Source organism: Choloepus didactylus, chromosome 5, assembly GCF_015220235.1.
Source record: "Choloepus didactylus isolate mChoDid1 chromosome 5, mChoDid1.pri, whole genome shotgun sequence".
In the NCBI taxonomy this organism is placed as follows: Eukaryota; Metazoa; Chordata; class Mammalia; order Pilosa; family Megalonychidae; genus Choloepus; species Choloepus didactylus.
Genome location: NC_051311.1, coordinates 2,644,787 through 2,664,912, shown reverse-complemented (window position 1 = coordinate 2,664,912; position 20,126 = coordinate 2,644,787). Strand labels below are relative to the sequence as shown.

General features: G+C 53.2%; 1 protein-coding gene across 3 annotated transcripts in view; it reads right to left on the bottom strand.

The window, feature by feature from the left end:
- CACNB2 (calcium voltage-gated channel auxiliary subunit beta 2) overlaps positions 1–20,126 on the bottom strand; it is a 309,005-nt gene that overhangs the window by 104,755 nt on the left and 184,124 nt on the right. For 2 of the 3 annotated variants that reach the window (XM_037837665.1, XM_037837664.1), the window contains exon 3: positions 556–675. In XM_037837665.1, coding sequence (XP_037693593.1) covers positions 556–675 — 120 coding nt within the window. Of the gene's footprint in view, positions 1–555; positions 676–1,471; positions 1,877–20,126 lie in introns of those variants that run through there. The other variant, XM_037837666.1, reaches the window with a different exon arrangement.

Below are 20,126 nucleotides of genomic sequence, written 5' to 3'. Positions count from 1 at the left end.
CATACTTTATTATTATGGGATGGGGAGAAAGGTGTTCCAAGGGAAGAAAACTGTTTCACAAGCAATAAAATCCTTTGTTGATTGATTTTTGAAAAGTATAATGCAATCCATTTTTTAAAGCAAGGAAGTAACATTACAAAACACCTATGGAATGAAATTCAAGGAAAGGTGGTTCAAGTCTAAGAAAATAAACATTATCTCGAAGAACGCTTTCCTAAATGGAGATAAGGTTTAGGGTGAAAATGACACATAGTGTTATAAGAGGCCGTTCATCTCCATACAGTCAGGGATCCTTGTTTGGGTGTGGAAATAAGCCGCCCCACGGAACCACGCGGCATGGACTATAAAACACTTTCATAAAAGCACTAAAGACCACTCATCTGTCCCACTGCCTTTTTCTAGCAAAGGAGGAAATGAGCTCCTTTTCTTGTACCTTGTTTACACCAGACGATCGAAACCTCTCCGGAACCAAATAGGAGCCTTAGGAGAAACTGCGCCCGCGGGCCCTGGGGCTCCGGCGCCCCCCGCAGAGGCGCCCGGCGCGCGGTGGCTCACCTGGGCCTTCTCCAGCTGCGCGCGCGCCTGCCGCTCCGCCTCCCTGCGCACCGCCTCGCGGTCCTCCTCCAGCGACACATCCGAGTCGGACGGGCGGCTGGTGTAGGAGTCTGCCGAACCCTGGGGAGGAAACGGCAGTTTAAGAATGGATCCAATCTATGGCAATGCATTCAAACAATCTCAGCGCGGCAGTTAGCTTCCTGGAGGGCGCTATTAATTCCTGAAAAGAGGAGAAAATGATCCATTTTGCAGCTCACGAGCTGGAAAACCACGCTCTGGTTTGCCCAAGGGGCCACAGGAGAGGCCTGTCCGTCTGTGGACCAAGATACCATTCTTTCCCGAGCTTTCCGTTCAGATGACCGGCCCTCCTGGAAGCCAGAGCAAGTTTCTTTAATCAAACCAGCCCCGCGGTGCAGTGCGGGGCCCAGGGCCCACGGCGGCCTCCAGAGCAATCTAGCGCTGGAGTGGGGTGCACCACTCGAAACAAGGAAAACCTAATAACAAAACAAAGTCTAAGGAGTCATGAACTTGAGCTCTCCAAAACGTCACACCACATGACTCCCACGGAAATCCAAAGCATCCTTTGCACCTTTCTATGCGCCTGATTCTCTCTCCTGAGACGCTGGCAGCTGGCTCCACTCAATCCATGAGCAAAGCCTTTTTCAGTATCTTTAATAGAGACCGAATTTAAAAGGTCTGCAGGAGACACACCTGCCTGGGACAGCGCCTATGCAGTCAGCCGCAGCGTGGGAAGGGGAGCTCCAGAATCCGGAGGACCCCCCCCCTCCACCCCCCACCCCCCAGCCCTTTTTTGCAGCAGGACCACCTAGCTCCACCGGGCACCCCCTGCCCGCGCTCCCGGGGTCCCAGGCAGAAGCCCCACCAGGTGCGCCCCCCACGCACGCCCCGAGCTTACACAGATGTCCGAGTGCTTCAGCCGCCCTCCCCGGGCTCGTTTCAGAAGCCGGATCCAGGTGGCCTGCATGAGCCGGCCCGCGCCGGCGGCGCCCGCAGCTGCAGCCCGGGACGCCCACCCGCCGCCGGCCCGCGCGCGCCCTGCCCTGGGGAGCCCTGGGGAGCCCCGGCCCCCGCCCTGCCCATGCTCCGGGCGGGCCTCCGCGCCGGCCCCCGCGCCCCGGGGCGCGCGCTCCCTGCCCCCGGGGGGCTCGGATCCCTGGAGGGGCTTATCTCCCCAGGCCGGGCGGGAAAGCAAGCCCAGGCCGCCTTATATTGCCTTGAAAATAAAACGCATCCGGACACGGGCATCAAGTCGCTCTAAACTGAACGCATCGCGGGGCCCTACGCGTTACCTTCCCTGTGCTCGACCTGTTAAAAGAAATGAGGTGTAAGAGACCCTTTAAAAAAAAAACCCAATGCCAAACGGAGGCAGTGACATTTGCAGGTGCAAAGTTCAAGGCTTATCTCGGGGATCTGGGGGGCGGGGCGGGGGGGCGGCGCCTGCGCACTCGGCGAGCCCCGTGCGCGCGGGGGAGGGGGCCGGGCCCCGCAGATGCTCCGCGCGGGGCCGGGGTCCCGCCGCCTCCCACCGCCCGGGCGTCCGCGGGGCGAGGGGCGTCTGGGCTCTGCAACCGGCGCACGCGGGGCACGGCTGTCAGCCTCCCGCCTTAGAGCAAGTCGTCTCTGGAGGAAAAGCACGCGACCTTTTCATTGAGTGAAGTCCTGTCCATGACCCTGCTGCGTAAGGCAGTTCTCGGGTGAAAGGCATCGCGGGGATCTGGCCAGCGGCCGTCGGGGGACCCTAGGTCGTGGTTACCTCCGACTCCCCAAAGGCAATGATTTTAGCGGAGCTCAATGTGACTTAGATCTGCTCCTCAGTGGGAAACTGTGGACGGTCAGGACCACCGTGACGTTCAAAGCTCAGCTGACTCAGCGGCTTGACCGAGGATTCACAGAACAATTTGTGCCAACCTCTTCCTACAGATGAGGCAACTGAGGCTGGAGAGGGAAAGCCACCACAGCGATCATTTCTGCACTAACGGGATCACATTTGAAACGTGTATTTGTTGGAGTGAGAATGGGGAGTGACATTTAATGGGTAGGGGGTTTCTGTTTGGGGAGAGGAAAACATTCTGGAGCTAGACAGTGTTGGGGTGCCCAAGATTATGAATGTACTAAACGACCCTGAATTGTACACTTTAAAATTATTTTAACGGCACATTTTATGTGTGGTTTACCACAAAAAAAAAATACAAAAGTTTATCGGTGAAGAAACACGCAAGTCCAGATATCTTAAAGTAAGCATGAAATTCTGTCTCTACATCTATTTGTTTTGAGTGTGGAGGGAATTATTTTGTAAAGTCTTATGCAAAGAAAGAAAGATGTTCTTAAGAAAATCTCCCTCTCTTCCTCCCCACCCCACCCCCTTCTTTCTTTCTCTCGTCTGGGGCTCTCATCAGTCTTCAGGACCTAAATGCTAGGAAATACAGCAGATGAGGGCCTCCCGAATGTAAGTTGCGGATGGATGCACTTTAATTATGGTAGTATAACATAAATTAATAAATGATTTAGTTATATTGACACGACTGTAAAGTTTGTGGGGGACAGAAAATACATTGTGATTTTTGTAAAAGCAAAATTTCCAAGGGAGACATGAGTCCTGTCTCTTATGGTAGGGGGAGGTGGTGGAAATGGGCGGGAAGCAGCCATGCCCAGGCCGGCCAGTGGGGGCTCCCAGTCCAATCACCTTGTCACAGGTTCAGGGTGCCCCTTGGGATGATACAAAGTTTCTGTCCTTAACAATCTCACAACCAGAGGAAAAGCACAATGCACATATGGTTTTCCATGATTTTGTTCCCTTTTAAACAAAATACCATTAAAAAAAAATACATTGGTAATAACCAGACATAGCTTTTACATTGTATAGTCCCTTTAAGACCTGTTTCTAGGTTTAAATAATTAAGCAGAGAAAAATCTCTGTATTGACGTTTGGCAATAATCTTTCTAATGTTTGCAACAATTTATTAACCTTTGTTTATAAGAGAAGGTATGACTCAGAACTGATGTTTAGTGCAGTGTATAGAAGCCAGATTACTTTCACTCCTTGTACCTACAGGAGTATATACTTTTCATTATAGAAGTTATTATGTGCAACCATTGTAGAAAAACAGACACAAAGAGCTGTCACCTTCAGTTCTCCCAGCCACGGTGACTGCTGTTAAAGAGCTGCACATCGGGCGCCGCCGAGTCCTTGCATATTGTGAAGGTCACTCTCCCACCAGGTGCATCATTTACTCGCCTGCCTTCCCAGTGTGGGCTGTGCAGTTAGAAGCGATCCGTCTAACCAAGCTTCACCCTGGGTTCCGATCACCGTGGCCATCAGCCAGCTGCAGCTGGCAGTCATTTCCATGCACCAAAGAGGTTCATGACAAGATGCGCCCCTGATGCTCGGGGTCTAGAATGGGATTAGCTGGTCTTCTGGGGTGTCTGTCCTCGTAGCTACAGCACATCTTCATGGGCATTTCTCATCCTGACTGCAGAGCTCCTCAAGGCAACTTAAGCTGCCTACCAAGGAAGTCTCAGTCTTGTCTCATTCTCTCCTTAGAGCTCTCACCCTAAATGTGCATTCTTTGCCTTTGGAAGATTCCATTTAATCAGTTCATGATGCTTTCATCTGCTCTCCAATATCTGCTTTTTCCCATTTTGATGTAAAATCTTTGTGCAGTTGAGCATCTCTTTTTTTCTTTTAACATTTCCTTGTATTTCTGACTGTTCCCTTTTGAGGCTGCGGCCTCACCTCTTTCCAAGAGCAGCTTCCTTGAGTTCTTGTCTTTTCTCTTTTAAAGCCAAAAGCACAAGGGCCGCAGGCTTCGTCAGGAGACGGCGTTTCGGACTCTGTCCCCCCACTGCTCAGACCCCACAGGAAGCCTACGGCTCTTCCCACGGTGCCCCGGCCCCCCGACTCTAGATAACCTACGCCCTGAGACCCCTCGCATATGGGGCCTTGCCAACTCCAGGGAAATTTCACTTCCACAGCTCCCCAGCCTTCCATGGGATGGACACCCCATTTCCCTACAGGGCATCCCAAATTCCCAGAGTGACTTCTGAGGCAAGGGTCTGCTGGCCGGGGCTGTGGAGCCACTGTCCCGTTTCACATGTCATGGTCTCTATTCAAAGTCTAGAAGAGCAAACCTCTGTCCCACAGAGGGGTCGGGAGCTCTCGGAGAAAGCTGCGTTGCTGCCCCCCACCCACTCACCCGCTCCTCCAGAGGTTAATGGCTGTCACTGGTAATGAGGTCCCCGTGACGCTAATAAACCAAAGGGGAGGTGGGCTGCTGAGAGGGAGCAACCTTCCATTAATACTGTAATTTCAGTTTGCAGATGTAAGCACCTGCTATTCAGATTCACACAATAGCAAAGGTCTCAAAAGCAGGTGGTCTGCCATTTGTCGTAACGTCAAAATATTAACCAAGGTCATGGCCACAGCTCTATGCAAGGTCATCCTTGTGTGACACTTCTATGATCATGGAAAAGTTAAAATGCTAGCTTCAATCCTTACAAAGGCATAGGAAAGTTGAGACGCTTTCTGTAACTACAGAATGTACTAATGGGGAGATTAAAAAAACACATTCATTTATTGTTTACTTACTATTTTGAAGCCATGCAATGTGCTGGGAATAGGACTGTACAATAGACGAGTGTTTCCTTGTGTTATGGACCTTGCTATAATAGTGAAGGAGACCAATTTGAAAAAAAACAGGTTGTCAGAAAAATAATTTCTAGGACAGAAACAGCTGTGATAAGAGAGTAAGGGAGAGGAAATGACCCTCCGGGGAACCGGAAGGATGAAAAGGAACGTGACCTGTGGGACATGTCGGGAAGAGTGTCCAGACAGAGGGAACAGCGTGTGCTGAGGCTGAGGGCAGGCGATGCCCAGCACTTCTGCGGAAAGGAGGAGGGGCCGGCAGACACGGCACGCAGAGAACAAGCCGGGATTTGGCACCAGGAGGCTGGAGAGAGGGGCAGTGCCAGGTGACCTCGGGCTGCCAGGCTCCAACGAAGGTGCCTCGTGGGGATGTGCTCCAGGTGTGCGGGGAGCTGCTGGGGGCTCCCGGCACGGCAGGGCTGCAGCATACCTGAGGTTTCAGGAAGGGCACCTTGCGGCTTTGTGCAGCGCGGGCAGGGGCTGTGCCAGTCCCAGGTGAGCGGTGACGAGGGCTTAGACCCAAGAGTCGGTGGTAGAAGTGGACAGAAGTGTCGGACACAGAAGGGTCGGCAGAACCAACTCTAACTTGTAAGTTACTAAAGACATAATTGAATTTGAAAGAAAAAGCAAGTAATTTCCACCAATGGTGAAAAAGGGAAACTCTACTTTTTTGGGAAACTTCTCAGATTATCTAAGCGCCCCCCACCCCTCTCTCTCCACCCCTTCACCCCTTCTCTCTCTCACTCTCCATAGGCAAATGCCTCCCCGACGACGGGTTCGGGGACTCATCTTCATTTCCACGGCAGCACCTCACAGGGAAGCTCCGAATGGGGACTAACATTTAAGTTGTTGCCTGCAAACTCCACGTTATTGGGAAGAACCTTGTCTTCTGAGACTCAAATGGAATTCTCCAATTTTCATCCTTCTAGATCCAGCACTCTCTCTCTTAAAGGCCAAAGACAGTGTATTTTTGACATTGTTCTGTTATGCCAACAATTAGGACAATCCGTTTGTTATTAAGATTGGGCTATATGAGGCCAACAGTCGCTAATTTTTAATGACTACTGACTGTGCACCATGCTCTGTGCCAAATGCCTCACCAGCATCACCTAATTCTATCCTCAAACTAGCCCAGGAGGCAGATCCTACTCTCACCTCCGTTTCTACCGATGAGAAAACAGACAGGAGTGAGGGTGCACGGGCAAGGTGGAGAGGCCCCAGCCAATGGGGTCAGGAGCCAGTGGTGTTAGGAGCCAACTGCCAGCACTGGGAGCTCCAGTCCGTGTGCACCGCTGGTGAAACCCGGGCTGGCAGCAGCCCGTCCATGCATCGTTAGGAGGTTTCCACTAATCGCAAGTGTGGCTTCTGCTGTGGCCGCTTCTTGTGATCTCCAGTGTCATCATGATGAGTTCCAGGTTCGGGCTCCATCTCTGCTAGACTTGGTTTTTCAACCCACAAGTAAGGCCTCTCTCTCTCACACACACTCTCTCTCTCGCACACGCACACGCACACATACCCCACATACACATCCTCACAGATTTTCAAATGTTATCTTCTCCCAAAGCACAATGAAGGCGCAATGAGGAAACAATGAAACACAGATCCCTTCTCTCTCATCACCGTACCCCTGTTTGGTGGAAAGCAGGGCTAAGAGTTGGCTGGAACCCCGGAATTGTCCTCACCTCAGAGCATCTCAAGGTTGTACGGCACTTCCTTACCACTCCCCTAAAATGGAAAACAGATAAGTAGAACAGAAAAACAACGGGAGTCAAGAAAGCAGCTTCTTACATCTTTCTCTCTTCCCTGAAAATGAGTCTGGCCTTGGCGAGCCGGCCCCCGGGAGCCTCCTGGGTGCCAACCCTGCCCGCAGCTGCCGAGAATCCAGGCTTCCACCAGGAGAGGGTACAGGGCAGTAGCGTTGCTAGTTTTCAGCACAGAAGCTACAATCATTAAAACAGACGAATGGTAGGTCTAAAGCTCAGAGAAGTGGCTAATTTACATATTTTTAAAAGCAATGTATTAAAAATACTGTTATCACCCAATTATTCCCGAGAGACAGGGCATGATGTTTATATTTTTAGAAGCACCTCTGTCCAATATTTGCAAAATATGACACTCAAAAGAGAACCATTTTGAAAAAGATAAAATTAGACAGCCAATTAAAAATTAGTTTGCATCTTGGATAGGCTAATTCCCTTCACAGTTATGTTTCGACAGTGTGAGTAAGTGTGTTCGTGTGTGCTCGTGTCTGTACGTGTGCGTGTGTGAGTGTGCCTGTGTCTGGATATGTTTGTGTCTGTGCACGTCTGGGTGAGCTGCAGGCCTTTAACAGATGTTTACTGATGGTGAAGGATGCTAAGAATTTTTTATGCTAATGTCATTTCTTAGGAAAAATGTTTCTGTTCTAGGCATAAGAATGGAAATGGGGAGGAAAGCAGCAGAAAAATAGTGGCCTTGGGGGAGGGGGGCTTTCCCAAGGTTTTGCTGGAAGAAGTGAATTCAAGGGGCCCGCGTGGAAGGCGCCTATCAGGAGGCCCTGGTGGGCGCAGAGGGCTGGGGGACCCCGAGGCTAGCTACCGTCCCCTCCCCACTGAGCCCGGGGCCAGCAGCCGAGAGGCCAGAGCCGGCCCGACCCCACGAGCTGGGTCCTGTCTCTATTCCTCGCCAGGGCTCCCCCTCCGCCCACACCCAGGACCCCCGAGGGCTGAGCCCCCGGCCCACCTCCCCTCACCTGACCCGGGTCATGGCCATTGCCTGCCCACGCCCAGACTCTCAGCTCAGCTTCTCCCCAGAGCTGGGGCTGCTCCCGCGTCCCCCTCACACCCCTCGGGACCCCCGGTCCTGGCCTGGGCCTGCCCACCTGCCACGCTGCTCCCCACTTTTCCTGCGGGGTCCCCTGTGCATACACGACACGATTCCCCTATTGCACTTATCACCGCGGGTCTGTCTGTGCTGGAAAGTCGCACCCTCGACGGCAGAGGGTTTTGCCGGCTTCGCTGGCCCCTGCCCCCAGCCTGGACTCGCCGTGATGCAGCCCACCTGACCCTCAGTGGGGAGCACGCAGGGACCCAAGAGGCCCGTGCACCCCGCTGTGTGCCCCATTCGGCTCTCCGTGCCAGCGCCTGGAGGGCCGTGGGTGGGGACAGGCACTGCGGCCGTGGGAGGGAGCCCCCCTGACGTGACAGACGGCCGGCCAGGAGGAGGTGCCAGGAGGAGGTGCCCAAGGGAGGGCGCTGGTGGGGACAGCATGGGGCAGAAGCCAAGGACACCGGGGCAGTAGGACAGCCGCAGCCATCACAGCCCGGGCGGGTCCCCGCCCAGCCATCCCTCCTCTCCCCACCTCTGGTCTCCTGAGCCCTGAGACAACCGGTCTCTCTTGCTGTGCGCCCCAGTGTTTGGCGGTTGTTACAGCTCCCCAGGAGACCCCGCAGCCCCCATCCTCCACCCTAAGGCTCCCCCTCCATGGGATCCCCTCCTGGCACACAAACACTGTCACGTCTCCTCCTCTTTGGGAAGCACCACCAGCCGTCTGACTCGCATGGTGAACGGCCAATGGATGTTTGCTACAAAGAGTAAAGAGACCAATGGGAGACTTTGGCCTGAAAATGTCCCGGGCATCTTATCATAAACCACAACCAAGACTGACTTCACCAACTGGGTGTCAGTCTCCACTACAGGTCAGTCTACATAAACATGTTCCAAAACAGGGACGCCACTTTAAAAACAGCCATTATGCTTAAAATGTATATGGCATTCTCCTCCAAGGAATTTAAGAGAAAATTCGTCTTTTAAAACTATGGTTAAAACCTTCTGTGGAGGCTCTGCCGCCATGAATCCCGCTTCCTCATTCCAGGAGCTTCAAGTTCTCATCCTAAAACTGCTGGCAACTCATTGCCTGGCCTGAGCAAATCGTGAGTGTAAAGTGAGACCATTTCATAGAAGCTTCTGGAAAGAATGCTCTTGATAATCTTATAGCTGGTTGAAAACATATTTCTTATACGACACAGTCTAGGAGTGTTTACTAACTCTTACTTCTCAGGCACCTGCCCTCCCGCTCCCGTGGGGACGCAGTTTCAATTCATAGCAGAAACGTGACTGCACATGGAACTTCTAGTAAGACAGTGTTTCAAGACATCAGCCACTGGAGGAAGAAAGAAGATCTTCTTCAAGAAATTTTGGGTAATACATTTAAAAGAAATGCAACAGACAAGCTGGACAAATATAAAACTCTGGAACCTCTTAATGGGGCTGACTGCCATTAAATTAAGGTCCCAACCAAGGGCTGCAGAAAATCAATAAAGGGCTCTCCGCTCGCCTTCCCGGCAGAAGCCACCCTCTGACATGGGCGGACGGACAGATGGACGCCTCCAGGGACTGCACAGCAGGGAAAAGGGGCGCACCTTTAGTCCTTGGAGAACTCACTGCCTAAATTTGCTCTGCATACACAGAAGTCTTAAACTGATTTAAAAAAAAAAAACACAATGAGATGTAGATGTCGACAAAGGATGTGGCTGGCAAATTCACCAGAGAAAATTCAGAAGTCCACAAGCACCTGGAAAAGTGCTCAGATTCAACTAAACGGAGCCCCGTCCACCTCCGCCACTTGACAATGCCCGGGGTACCCAGGACAAGGGAGCATCACGTGGGGTTTACAGTTTCCGACACTAACTCACCCGTCGGGGAAAACGTCTGCTAAATGTACCTGGACCCTCAGTGACGGTTACTAAATTCGTCTTAAGGAAATTCAACCAAAGAAGAAAACAACTGCGCTTACTGGGTATTCATATGGATATTATGGGATGATGATATGCTGCTAACAGTGATAAACTATCCCAGTGTCCGACAATGAGGAGTTCCCAGATAAATCATGGTCTCTGTACTTAACAGACCACTGCACACCCTTAAAAACAGTGACAAGGACTAACGAGCACTGAGGCAAACGTTGAAATGAGCACATTTGGTGGGAAAGCGTGACTCAGTCCCCAGAGGCATCCATTCAGGAACACGGGAGCCCTGAAAGGAGCACACAGAGACAGCAGAAGGCTCAGGTTGGATTCAATTTTTTTTACTTGAGGGGGTTGATTTAATTTTGTGTGTGTGATGTTACCATTTTTATGAATAAAGAGTAAAAAGTTTTTTCTTATTGCAACTGAAATTCTAATAAAATACCCCAAAAAGATTGTTGGTGTTTCAAAAACTAGAGTTTGCAGACACGTATGTTCTTTAATCAGTTGCTTTAACCTTGCTGGATTTTTGTGTGTGAGGAGGGAGGGCAGGCTCTAGGTCTCCTGAAAGACTCATTATGCATATTTTGTTTTTAAAAAGTAAAGCTACACGCAGGAATTATGTAAAGTATGAAACAAGAACGAAAAGTACTTAGGCATGAAATGTTAACATTATAAAGTAATAAATTTCTCTATAGGAAATGTATAAATTGGCACCTAAAACACTGGACTGTTTTCATGAGTCCTTGAATAACCTGTTAGGACTGGGCTGGGTCCTGGAGCAGGCCAAACGACTCAGTAATTTGGTAGTAAATTATTAATATCCTGATCTAAAAGTCTGACCTTCCAGAAATACATGATGATTTTTCAGAGAGATTTTATATTAAAAATAGGCTACCCAGCCAGGGATTTGACCGCGGCTCGCATGGGACACGGGCGTTCAGCCGAAAGGGCCCACGGAGCATCCTGCTGACCTCAAATCGCTAATGCGTTTCCTAAGCAACTCACCTACCCTCAGGTGACTGAAGAGGCGGGGATGATCTGGTTCATGCAAGTCTATGTTTAGAAATAGGCTGCACATTTTAGACGATCGTGCTGGAAATGTGCCATTGGTATATCTCAAGTCAGAAAATCCAGACTATAGAAAGAACTTTAACCAAACCCTGGACACACACAGTGGGTAAACAGCAGTTCAAAATATTTCCTGTCTCACAAAGGAGAGAGCATTTTCTGTGGCAAATATCCAACACAGGGAAAATACACACTCTGTTTTAAGTTTAAAAGTGTAATGAACTCCAAAGATGATAAAGCTTCCATCTAGCAGGACCAAGGGACACGAGGTGTCCACCAGCCACTGAGACGACGTCCACATCTGTCCGCCCCCACCGCGCCCCAGCCGTACCTCTCATTTCCTGAGTGTAGACCACGGCGGACAATTTCCAATTGGTCTTTCTGCTTCTGCCCTTGTCCCCTTCTACACTCAGGGCCAGGGTAACCTTATGACGTACAACTGATCACACCACTGCCCCGTTTAAAAGACTTCAATTTCTTCCCTTTCCACCAAAAAAAAATCCAAATTCCTTCCCCATAAAGCAAGGCCTCTGGCTCTGCCCCCAAACGCTTCTTGTCTAACGCCACCTTGTTCAGTTCCTTGCACCTGCCCAGCTCCTTTGGCTTCAGAACTTTTAACTTTGTTTTTTCTACTGCAGACGACTCTTCCTCATCTCTCGCTGTGGTTCTAAACAACATCGCCCAGTTTATTTTCTTTGGGGATTTCTTCAGATTACGAAGATATTTCTTGAATCACTGTTTACATTTCCACTGTCTGCCCCGCCCCCTGCCCCCCACCCTTCCCATTAGAGCACGAGCTCTCCAAGCGGTGCCATCCCTAACCTGGGAGGGAGGTGCCCGAGGACCCGAGCCTGAGAAGGTTCTGCCCGTGCCCTTCCGCAGCCTCAGCCCTCCCTGGGGTAGGACGGGGCACCCTGGGGCCCACCCCGACACCGAGCTGTCCCACAGGGCTCCCTGCAGTGATAGAAATGTTTTATATCTGAGCGCTCGGAACAAGTAGCCTCTAGCCAGCCTGTGTAAACTATAGCTAGTGCAACCAAGGCGCTGTTTTCAAACGTCATTAATTTACCTCTAAATTGCCGTATGCAGCTAAGGCCACGATCACAGGAGTGCAGCTTTGGTGACCCGGGTTCCCTGGCCGAAGCCCCTGGGTCTGTCCCTCCGTCCTTCCCTCCAGTGTGTGCTCTGTCCCCAGGGTGGCCGGGGGGCTGTTTGCTCAGTAGAGGGGTTGTTGGTGTGATGAACGGGAGTGCGAGTGGATGGCCTGGGGGTCGTGTGACAGACAGAGCAGGGACGCACAGGCTGGGTGTCAGGTCCCCTCAAGGGCCTCTCTCCTCACAGGCCTGGCGGAGTTGACAGGGATGTGCAGAGCTGGCCCCGCTGCACATTTCCGTGTGGAGCGCGGATGAGACAGAGGACTCGGAATTCAAGCTGGCCTTCTTGGCGGCCATCGCACGCTGCACCTTGTCTGGGCCTCATGTGCGCCCAGGCCCCGCAGACGCCCACGGGGGTCCACCACGGTGACAGGGACTGTGTGGCTAACGGCCAGCCTCCCGCCCCAGCCACGTGCCGGAATGCTGGCATGGAGCAGCGTTTCTGGGCCAATCAGTAAGGAGAAAGGCCATAGCGCCAGCCTGTGGGGGACGCTGGGTGCTGGCTGGAATGCTGAACTTCCGTGCCTCGGCAGGTGTTCCAGGGGTGCTTGAGCAAAGCATAGAACACCTTCGTTTCCTACCAACGGGGAACCCAATCGGGGTTACCCAGTGCTGGTGCCACCCCACCATCTGAAAACACAGAGAGGGGCTCCAAGCACACGCAGTGAAGTGCAAGGAAAACACGCAGCAGCAGAGACAGAGCCTCCTGGGCAACACGCCCTAGCAGTACCTGTTTGCTTTGGTTTGCTAAAGCTGCCAGATTGCAATACACCAGAAAACAGGTTAGCCTTTATTTTGCAATGGGGATTTACTAAGTTACAAGTTACATTTCTAAGGCTGTGAAAATGTCCAACTTAAGGCATCGACAAGAGGATACCTCCTCTGAAGACAGCTGCTGGCATCCGGGGTCCCTCCGTCACATGGGAAGGCACGTGGCCGGCGTCTGCTGGCCCTTCGCCCCCAGGTTCCAGCGTCTTCAGAGTCTGATTCCAGTGGCTTCCTCTTGAGATTCTGTGGGTCCTCTCTCAGCTTCTCCAGGGCTATTCTCCTTTAGCTCTCTCTGGGTGTTTCTCTCTTTTATCCTCATAGAGGTCTTCAGTAAGGGATTAAGATCCCCCTTGAATGGGCTGGGTCACATTCCAGTTGAAACAACCTAATCAAAAGGTCCCTCCTCCAATATGTCTGCCTTTTCTGGGGACATAACAGCTCCAAAGCAGCACCCTCTTAGAGCCGACGGCCTCCCGGAACTTCTGCCCGGCCTGGACAACACAGGGGGACAAGAGACCCAAGCGCCAGGCACAGCAGGGGCTGCTTCTGGCAACTGAAGGTCCTAGCCTTGCTCAGTGTCTGAGCCCCCAGGGCGGCCATAACAGGGCTCTGCAAACAGGGCAGCTTGAGACAACAGAATGCATTTTCTCCCGGTTCCGGAGGCAAGAGGCTGAGACAGAGGTGCTAGCAGGGCGGCCTCCCCTGGGCTTGTGGAGTGGCCGGCAGTCCTTGGCTTCTTGGTCTGGGGTCCAGCTCTGCCTCTGCCCTGTCACACGGCTGCCCACTCCCTGTCCATGCCCAGTTCCTCTTCTAAGGAAACCACCATGCTGGATCAAGGCTACTGAACCCCAGTTTGGCCTCATATTAACTAATCCTATTTCCCAATAGGGTCACTTTCCTTGGACCAGGGACTGGGATCTGAACGTGACTTCTGGGGTGACCCCGTTCCACCCCAGCACTCAGCGAGCCGGAGAATGGACACAAGAGCCCAGTGCCCACTGTTGATAACGTGCACCATCATGTTTGGATGATGAAGTCTCACTCCGTAGCACACGTTCAATCCTTTCCGAGCTGTCCTGTGTTACTTTCCTGAGGAACTCGGTTGCGCTGGTTTGAAATTGACGGACCCCAGAAGAGCCATGACCTTTTAATCCAATCTTGTTGGGTGGAACCTTTTGACTGAATGTTTCCATGGAGACGTGACTCACCCAACTGTGGGTGAGGCCTTTAATTTAGATTATTTCCATGGAGGTGTGACCCCACCCATCAGGGTGGGTCTTGATTAGATCACTGGAGTTCTTAAGAGAGCTCATGGACAGAAGGAGCTCAGAGGGGCTGAGAGAGTCATTTTGGAGAGAAGCTAAGGTATGTAATCCAGAGTTTGCCCCTGGGAGAAGCTAAGAGCTTACACAGACCCAGACGCTTGGAGACATTTAGAGATTCAGATAGAAGGAACGTTTGGAGATGCTAAGCTAAGAGATGAAGCCCAGAGTTTGCCCCAGAGAATCTAAGAATGGACCCGGAGATACTTGGAGAGAAACGCCCTGGGAGAACAAGCAAGGACACACAGGAGCTGAGAGAGAGGAGCTAAGAGAGAGAGAAGCCCACAGACATTTTGGAGAAAGCCATTTTGAAACCAGAACCTGGGGGCAAAGGACCAGCAGATGCCAGCCACATGCTTTCCCAGCTGACAGGGGTGTTCCCGATGCCATCAGCCTTTCTTCAGTCTGGACACTTTTATGGCCTTAGAACTATAAATCTGTAACTGAATAAATCCCCTTTGTAAAAGCCGATCCATTTCTGGTATTTTGCATAATGGCAGCTTTAGCAAACCGGAACATTGGTGAAAGGCTGTTTCCTCACAGTGCCCAGGGAGTCCGGTGGGGCCGTGCGGAGGCTGCCTTCATTGTATGGCCGCGGGGCTATGCTCACCATCGTGATGCCCCTTCTGCACCCCCAGCCTCTGGCCACTCACAGCACCCCAAGCGACCCTTGATTAGGGCTCCACATCCAGGGCTCAGCCCAGCCATCGCACCCCTTCTTCCAGGAAACCGGCACGCCACGGGCGACCACAGTGAAGTCAGAAGGGAAATGTGCCAGCAACAATGAAATTTGGATAGCACGGGGAAATGCATGGAGAAAACTCTATGCATTTTCTAAAAAGTGGGATTCCCTCGTTGGGACATTATTTGCTTTCCTATTTGCATTTTCTTTAGTGATCTGAAAACTTAAGAATATTGGGAGTGTCTTTCTCTAAAAATAAACTTCAAAAATTAGTTTTCCTAATTAATCATGACTTAGGTTACTTGAGGAAGCAACGTAGAGCAGGACTTGTCTCAAAACAGTTCCCTAGCCTCATGCAAAGAATGCACTTTGGTGTTTGTATTTACAATATTCAAGGGTTTGCAACCAATAAAATCTTTTATTTTTCACTAAGGCAAAAACAAAATAAAGATATCACTGGGAGATTCTGTCAACATTTTAAAATATTTTAGGAACACAACTGCTTCCTGCGAGATAAGCTTTAAATTGAATGAATTAAAACGGATAATTTTAACTTTTAATAAGGTAACTCTTAAAAGAAGCATGGTTTCTGGTAGAAACATCAGAGTAACCTCCAAACTTAAATAAATAAAGAGTGAGGGGGAGAAAGAACTCTTTGCTCGGCCAGCCAAGGCGCTTCACTGCAGAGTCAGCTCCGGGCAAGCCGGGCCGCTGCACGCTCATCCTCCCAGGATCCCCGACGGGCGGGCGCTCTGCAGAGATCCCTGCTCGGGAGTCGGGCGAAGAAGGGAGAAAGGGAGAGGCTGGTTTCCCTCAGTTGACGGTCACAGTGCCAACGGCCCCCGGGACAGGCCGGGGCCGCGAACACAATGATTCAGGAAAGCCTTTGCTCTCCAGTCGCCATGGAACCTTGTAATTACAGCTCTGCGTTATTAACCTCTGAAGCGTGTGCCTCGAATGCGCGTGGTGAACACAATCAGACCCAGAGAAAGGAGCTCTGCGTGCACTCTGTAATTACAAAAATTAGTGTGCGGGGACTGAGCTTGTGCCTCGACTTACCAGGCCTGGGCCAGGGGACCTGATCACCCCCTGGGGAGGGTAGTAGGTACGGGCGTGAGTGCCCTCTGCAGCCCCCCCGAGCCTGAGGAGCGAGGTCAAGGCAGCTCCCTTTTCCTCACCCAAAATGCCACTGGCAGGGGAGGCTTGCCGGAGGAAACCGCCTTTCTCCCAACTGCCCTTTCCCCACTTCCTTATCTTACCCACACACTCCCTGGTGCCAAGGCCGCTCCTGCCACCGCCAGCGCGCATGCACCGTGGCCAGAACAACCCCCGCCCGCTGCAACGGCTCCTGAATCCTCTCAGAACCAATCCTAGCCCCTCTCCCTTCAATATTGCCATTTTAGGCTACTTCACCTCCTTTCCAGCCCTGCCCCTCTTACCAGCCTATATAACCTGTAATCACCCCTGAATAAATCTCTTTGGCGCATACCCCTACTGGATGAAGAGTGTTTTTGTCCTTATCGCCGCCCTCCTTGCACGCCTCTCGCCGAGGACTCTGGCCAACGTCCTCCGCCTCGCCCTCGCCTCCGGGAAAGAGCCCCCGCCGCCGGTACCCTTTAAGCAGCCCCGAGAGCTGAGGGCTCGGCTACCGGCCGCCACTCCCCCTAGAAGCAGTAACCCCGACCGCATTAGTGAACCTCAGGTTTGTCAGCATTGTAGGTGACGGGTAATTCCAGCACTGAAACACCCAATTAATACTCATTCAGAAATGAAACGCTGGCGCGTGGGGCAGCTGGCAGCTCTGCGCAGGGCCTAGCCGGAAGCTGGCTGTGAGTACGGGCCACTTTTCTTGGCGTGGACCCCATCTGGGATCTTCCAGACCTCCCCGAAAACTGGCAACGCCACCGTCCCTCCAAGGAGAACTACCTCCCGCGAGCAGCCGAAGTGCAACGCTCCCGGCATCTGAAGAGCACAAAGACCACGATCTTCCCAAAAGCCCAGAGAAAGTTCCAGGCTCCGTGTCAGACACGATCATTCTCCCAGGATGGAGAGAAGCATCTGGATCTGGCAGAGAGGGCTAGTCTAACTTCCAGAAACCTCAGGGAATCAGCTTTCCCGGAAGGCACCCTCAGAGCCTCCCTCCAGGGTCACCGGCTGTGTGCAGGGGGCAGAAGTCAGGGCTCCGACCCCCAGGCCCTATCGGGGACCGGCCACGAGGGCTCGTGAGCTGAGGATGGTTCTGACATTTTTACATTCCAGAAAGAATCAAACTAACACTGTCTCATGACACATGAAAATTGTATGTTCATAAATAAAATGTAACTGGCAGCAGCTACCCCGTGGTCCACCGCTGTCTGGGGCAGCCTCCTGCTTCCAGGGTCACTCGCCCGACACCCCGAACCCTTGCCACCCGGTCTGGGACAGCACAGGCTTGCCAGCGCTTAGCAGAGGAGTGACCCAGTTAGTCAGGTCACCCCGTGCTTGATCGCTTCCTTTCAAGAGCCACTGAAGGGTTGACTCTCGGGGGGTTTCTTGGAGGCAGAACAACTCAACCCTCGCTTCCGCCCCAGCAAAATCGCTTACACTTAAACCTCTGTTTAATCCAGTGATGATCACAAGTGAAGAAAAAACATCTTCATTCCCCAAATCTAAACCCAAGGACTCTGGGGCACCTCCGTGGGGGTTTCCAGCCACGGCCAACCACGAGAACCGGGGTGCCCTTCGGCAGCACGCTCGTCAGCCCCCCGCCGCACACGCACCGAAGCCGGGCTCGGGCCTGTCCCTGCGGCTCGGGGGCCACCAGGGGTCCCGCAGGGCTCCAAGCAGAACTGGATTTTCTGCTGCTCGCTGCCAGCATTTTGGGGCAAATATCACCTCCTACTTCGTTTAGAGGAACAAGGCGATTTAGGGAAAGGAAAGGGGTTCAATCAGAAGCTGCCCTTGCTGGTGCCAACTGCCTGACATGTCCCAGTGTGCAGCTCCAAAAAGCAAAATGCAGAGTGCACACTGCCTGGGAGAGCAGTTAGGAAGGGGGGTCATGCCCGAGCACCCAGAGGTAATCTCGACAGCGGCTCTGACATGAGACCGGGGCGGGTCACAGGAAAAAGCCCAAGCACACAGGGCCCCTCGGAACACGCGGCCCCCCCAGCAGGCTCCGAGCCCGAGGCAGCAGGTGGTCTCTCCTCGGGCGAGCCCCCAGGGACACAGCCTTCTTCAGGGGCAGTGAGACAGGAGCTGGGGGCCCACACATCTCGCAGGGGAGATGAAAACGGGGCACGTAGCACAGGAGTGGGCCTGGCGTGGGGACACTGACAATCCGGGAAGGAAACTGCTGGCGCATAACCGCCTCATTCCCTGCAGGGCCTGCTGCAGAGCGGGCATGTCGGGTAGGACACACCGGGAGCTCACCTGCCCACCCACCTGCCCAGCCACCCACCTGCTCAGCCACCTGCTCACCCGCCCGCTCACCCACCCACCCAACTGCTCACCTCCTCACCCACTCGCCCCTCACCCGCTCACCTGCTCATTCCCTCACCTGCTGACCTGGTTACTTACTCCCCCCGTCACCTGGTCACCTACTCACCCCCTCACCCGTTCACCTCTTCACCTGCTCACCTCCCCACCCCCAACCACTCACCCCTCACCTGCTCTACACAGAAAGCAGCACAGAGAGTGGCCCCTGGTATTCCGAGATCAGCGCTCACCAACTCATCGGGGCTGTGCTTTGCCTGCTCCACCTGCTCCCCGTCTCCCTCACCCAAGGAGACACCCCTTTTCTCTAGCTCGGGATGAACCCCTCTTCCACCTCCAGAAGGTGACCTTGTGAGCCTGTGGCCCAGCCTTTCGTCCCCTCTGCCTGTCAGCCGCTCGGCCCGGGTCAGACTCCATCTCGTCCCCTCCAGGTTCCTGCCCCCCCGTCACCCGACTCCCCCCACGGACCTGTCGTTACATCTATCTCCATCGTGCGGGCTCAGGGCACCTGGGGTGGGATGGCGGGGAGGGAGCTGTGGCTTTACTCATTCCCTTAGGCTCCTTGGGCAAGTCTCCCGACTCGCCCTTCGTCTGGGCTCTGTCCCGGGCCGGCTCAGATCGCCGGGAGGGGCCCTGGGGTCCCGGGACACCGAGGAGCCGCGCTGGCAGCACGTGCCCCAGGCGGGTCACAGGCGACCAAGTGGATAAATGCGACGCCTATTCATCAGGTAGAAACAAAACTAAAAACCACTAATGGGAAGTCCGGCTCAGGAACGCAGGGCAGAGCCCTGGAGACCCCGCGGGGAGCAGGCAAGCGGGAGGGTGCAGGGCAGCGGGCACACCCCAAAGCCTGTCCCCGCGTCTGCAGACCATGGTGAGAAGGTCCGTAAGTCACTCAGTAACATCCCCAACGTGCGCAGTGCCAACCATGGCAGCTGCTGCCCCCTCGACCCCCTGCGTGGCCTCGGGAGCAGGAAAGGGGAAGAAGGCCATGAGGGGGGGTGGCTGGCCCAGGCCCCTGTGGGCCGAGGGGGAGGGGGCAGCATCCCCGCACCACAGCCGGACTCACTGCTGAACCCTGCCAGGCCTCGGTTTCCCCCTCTGTAGGCCGGGGGCACCACTGGACTCAAAGCTCAGGTGAGGATCCACCTGGAGGGTCCCCAACGCCCAACACGACACTCTGGGAGCCTCGGAAGTCCCACACCCGGATTCAGGGGGAATTGAGTTATGCCCCAGCGTCATGGAAAGCAGCAGGTGACCGCAGCCCCCACAGGCTGTGCACCGGGAGCTCAGCAGAGAAAACGCACCGAGTCAGGCCGGGAGGTCACGGGACACCTGCCTGGGTGAATGTCCGTGCACCTGGGCCGGCCGTGGCCGCACCCGGCACGTGGAGGGAGAAGCGGACAGAGGGCCGGGCCTCACCAGGGGCACACAGTGGGTGAGAAGAAGCAAATCACAGGGCAACTCCAACTTCACCAGCAACCAGACATTCACAGGCTTTTAAAATTGAGAGACCACTTCTGTCTATCACAGTAACCATTTTTTAAAAAACAAGAGCCAACATTCCTATAAAATTCACCCACACACTGCCAGTGGGCATCTAAATTAGTACATGCTTTCAGAAAAGTGGTTTGGGGATATGAATTACACTTTTAAAAATATATACTTAGTAATTTACATGTCTGTAATCTATGTGTAGGAAATAATCAAAGAGGC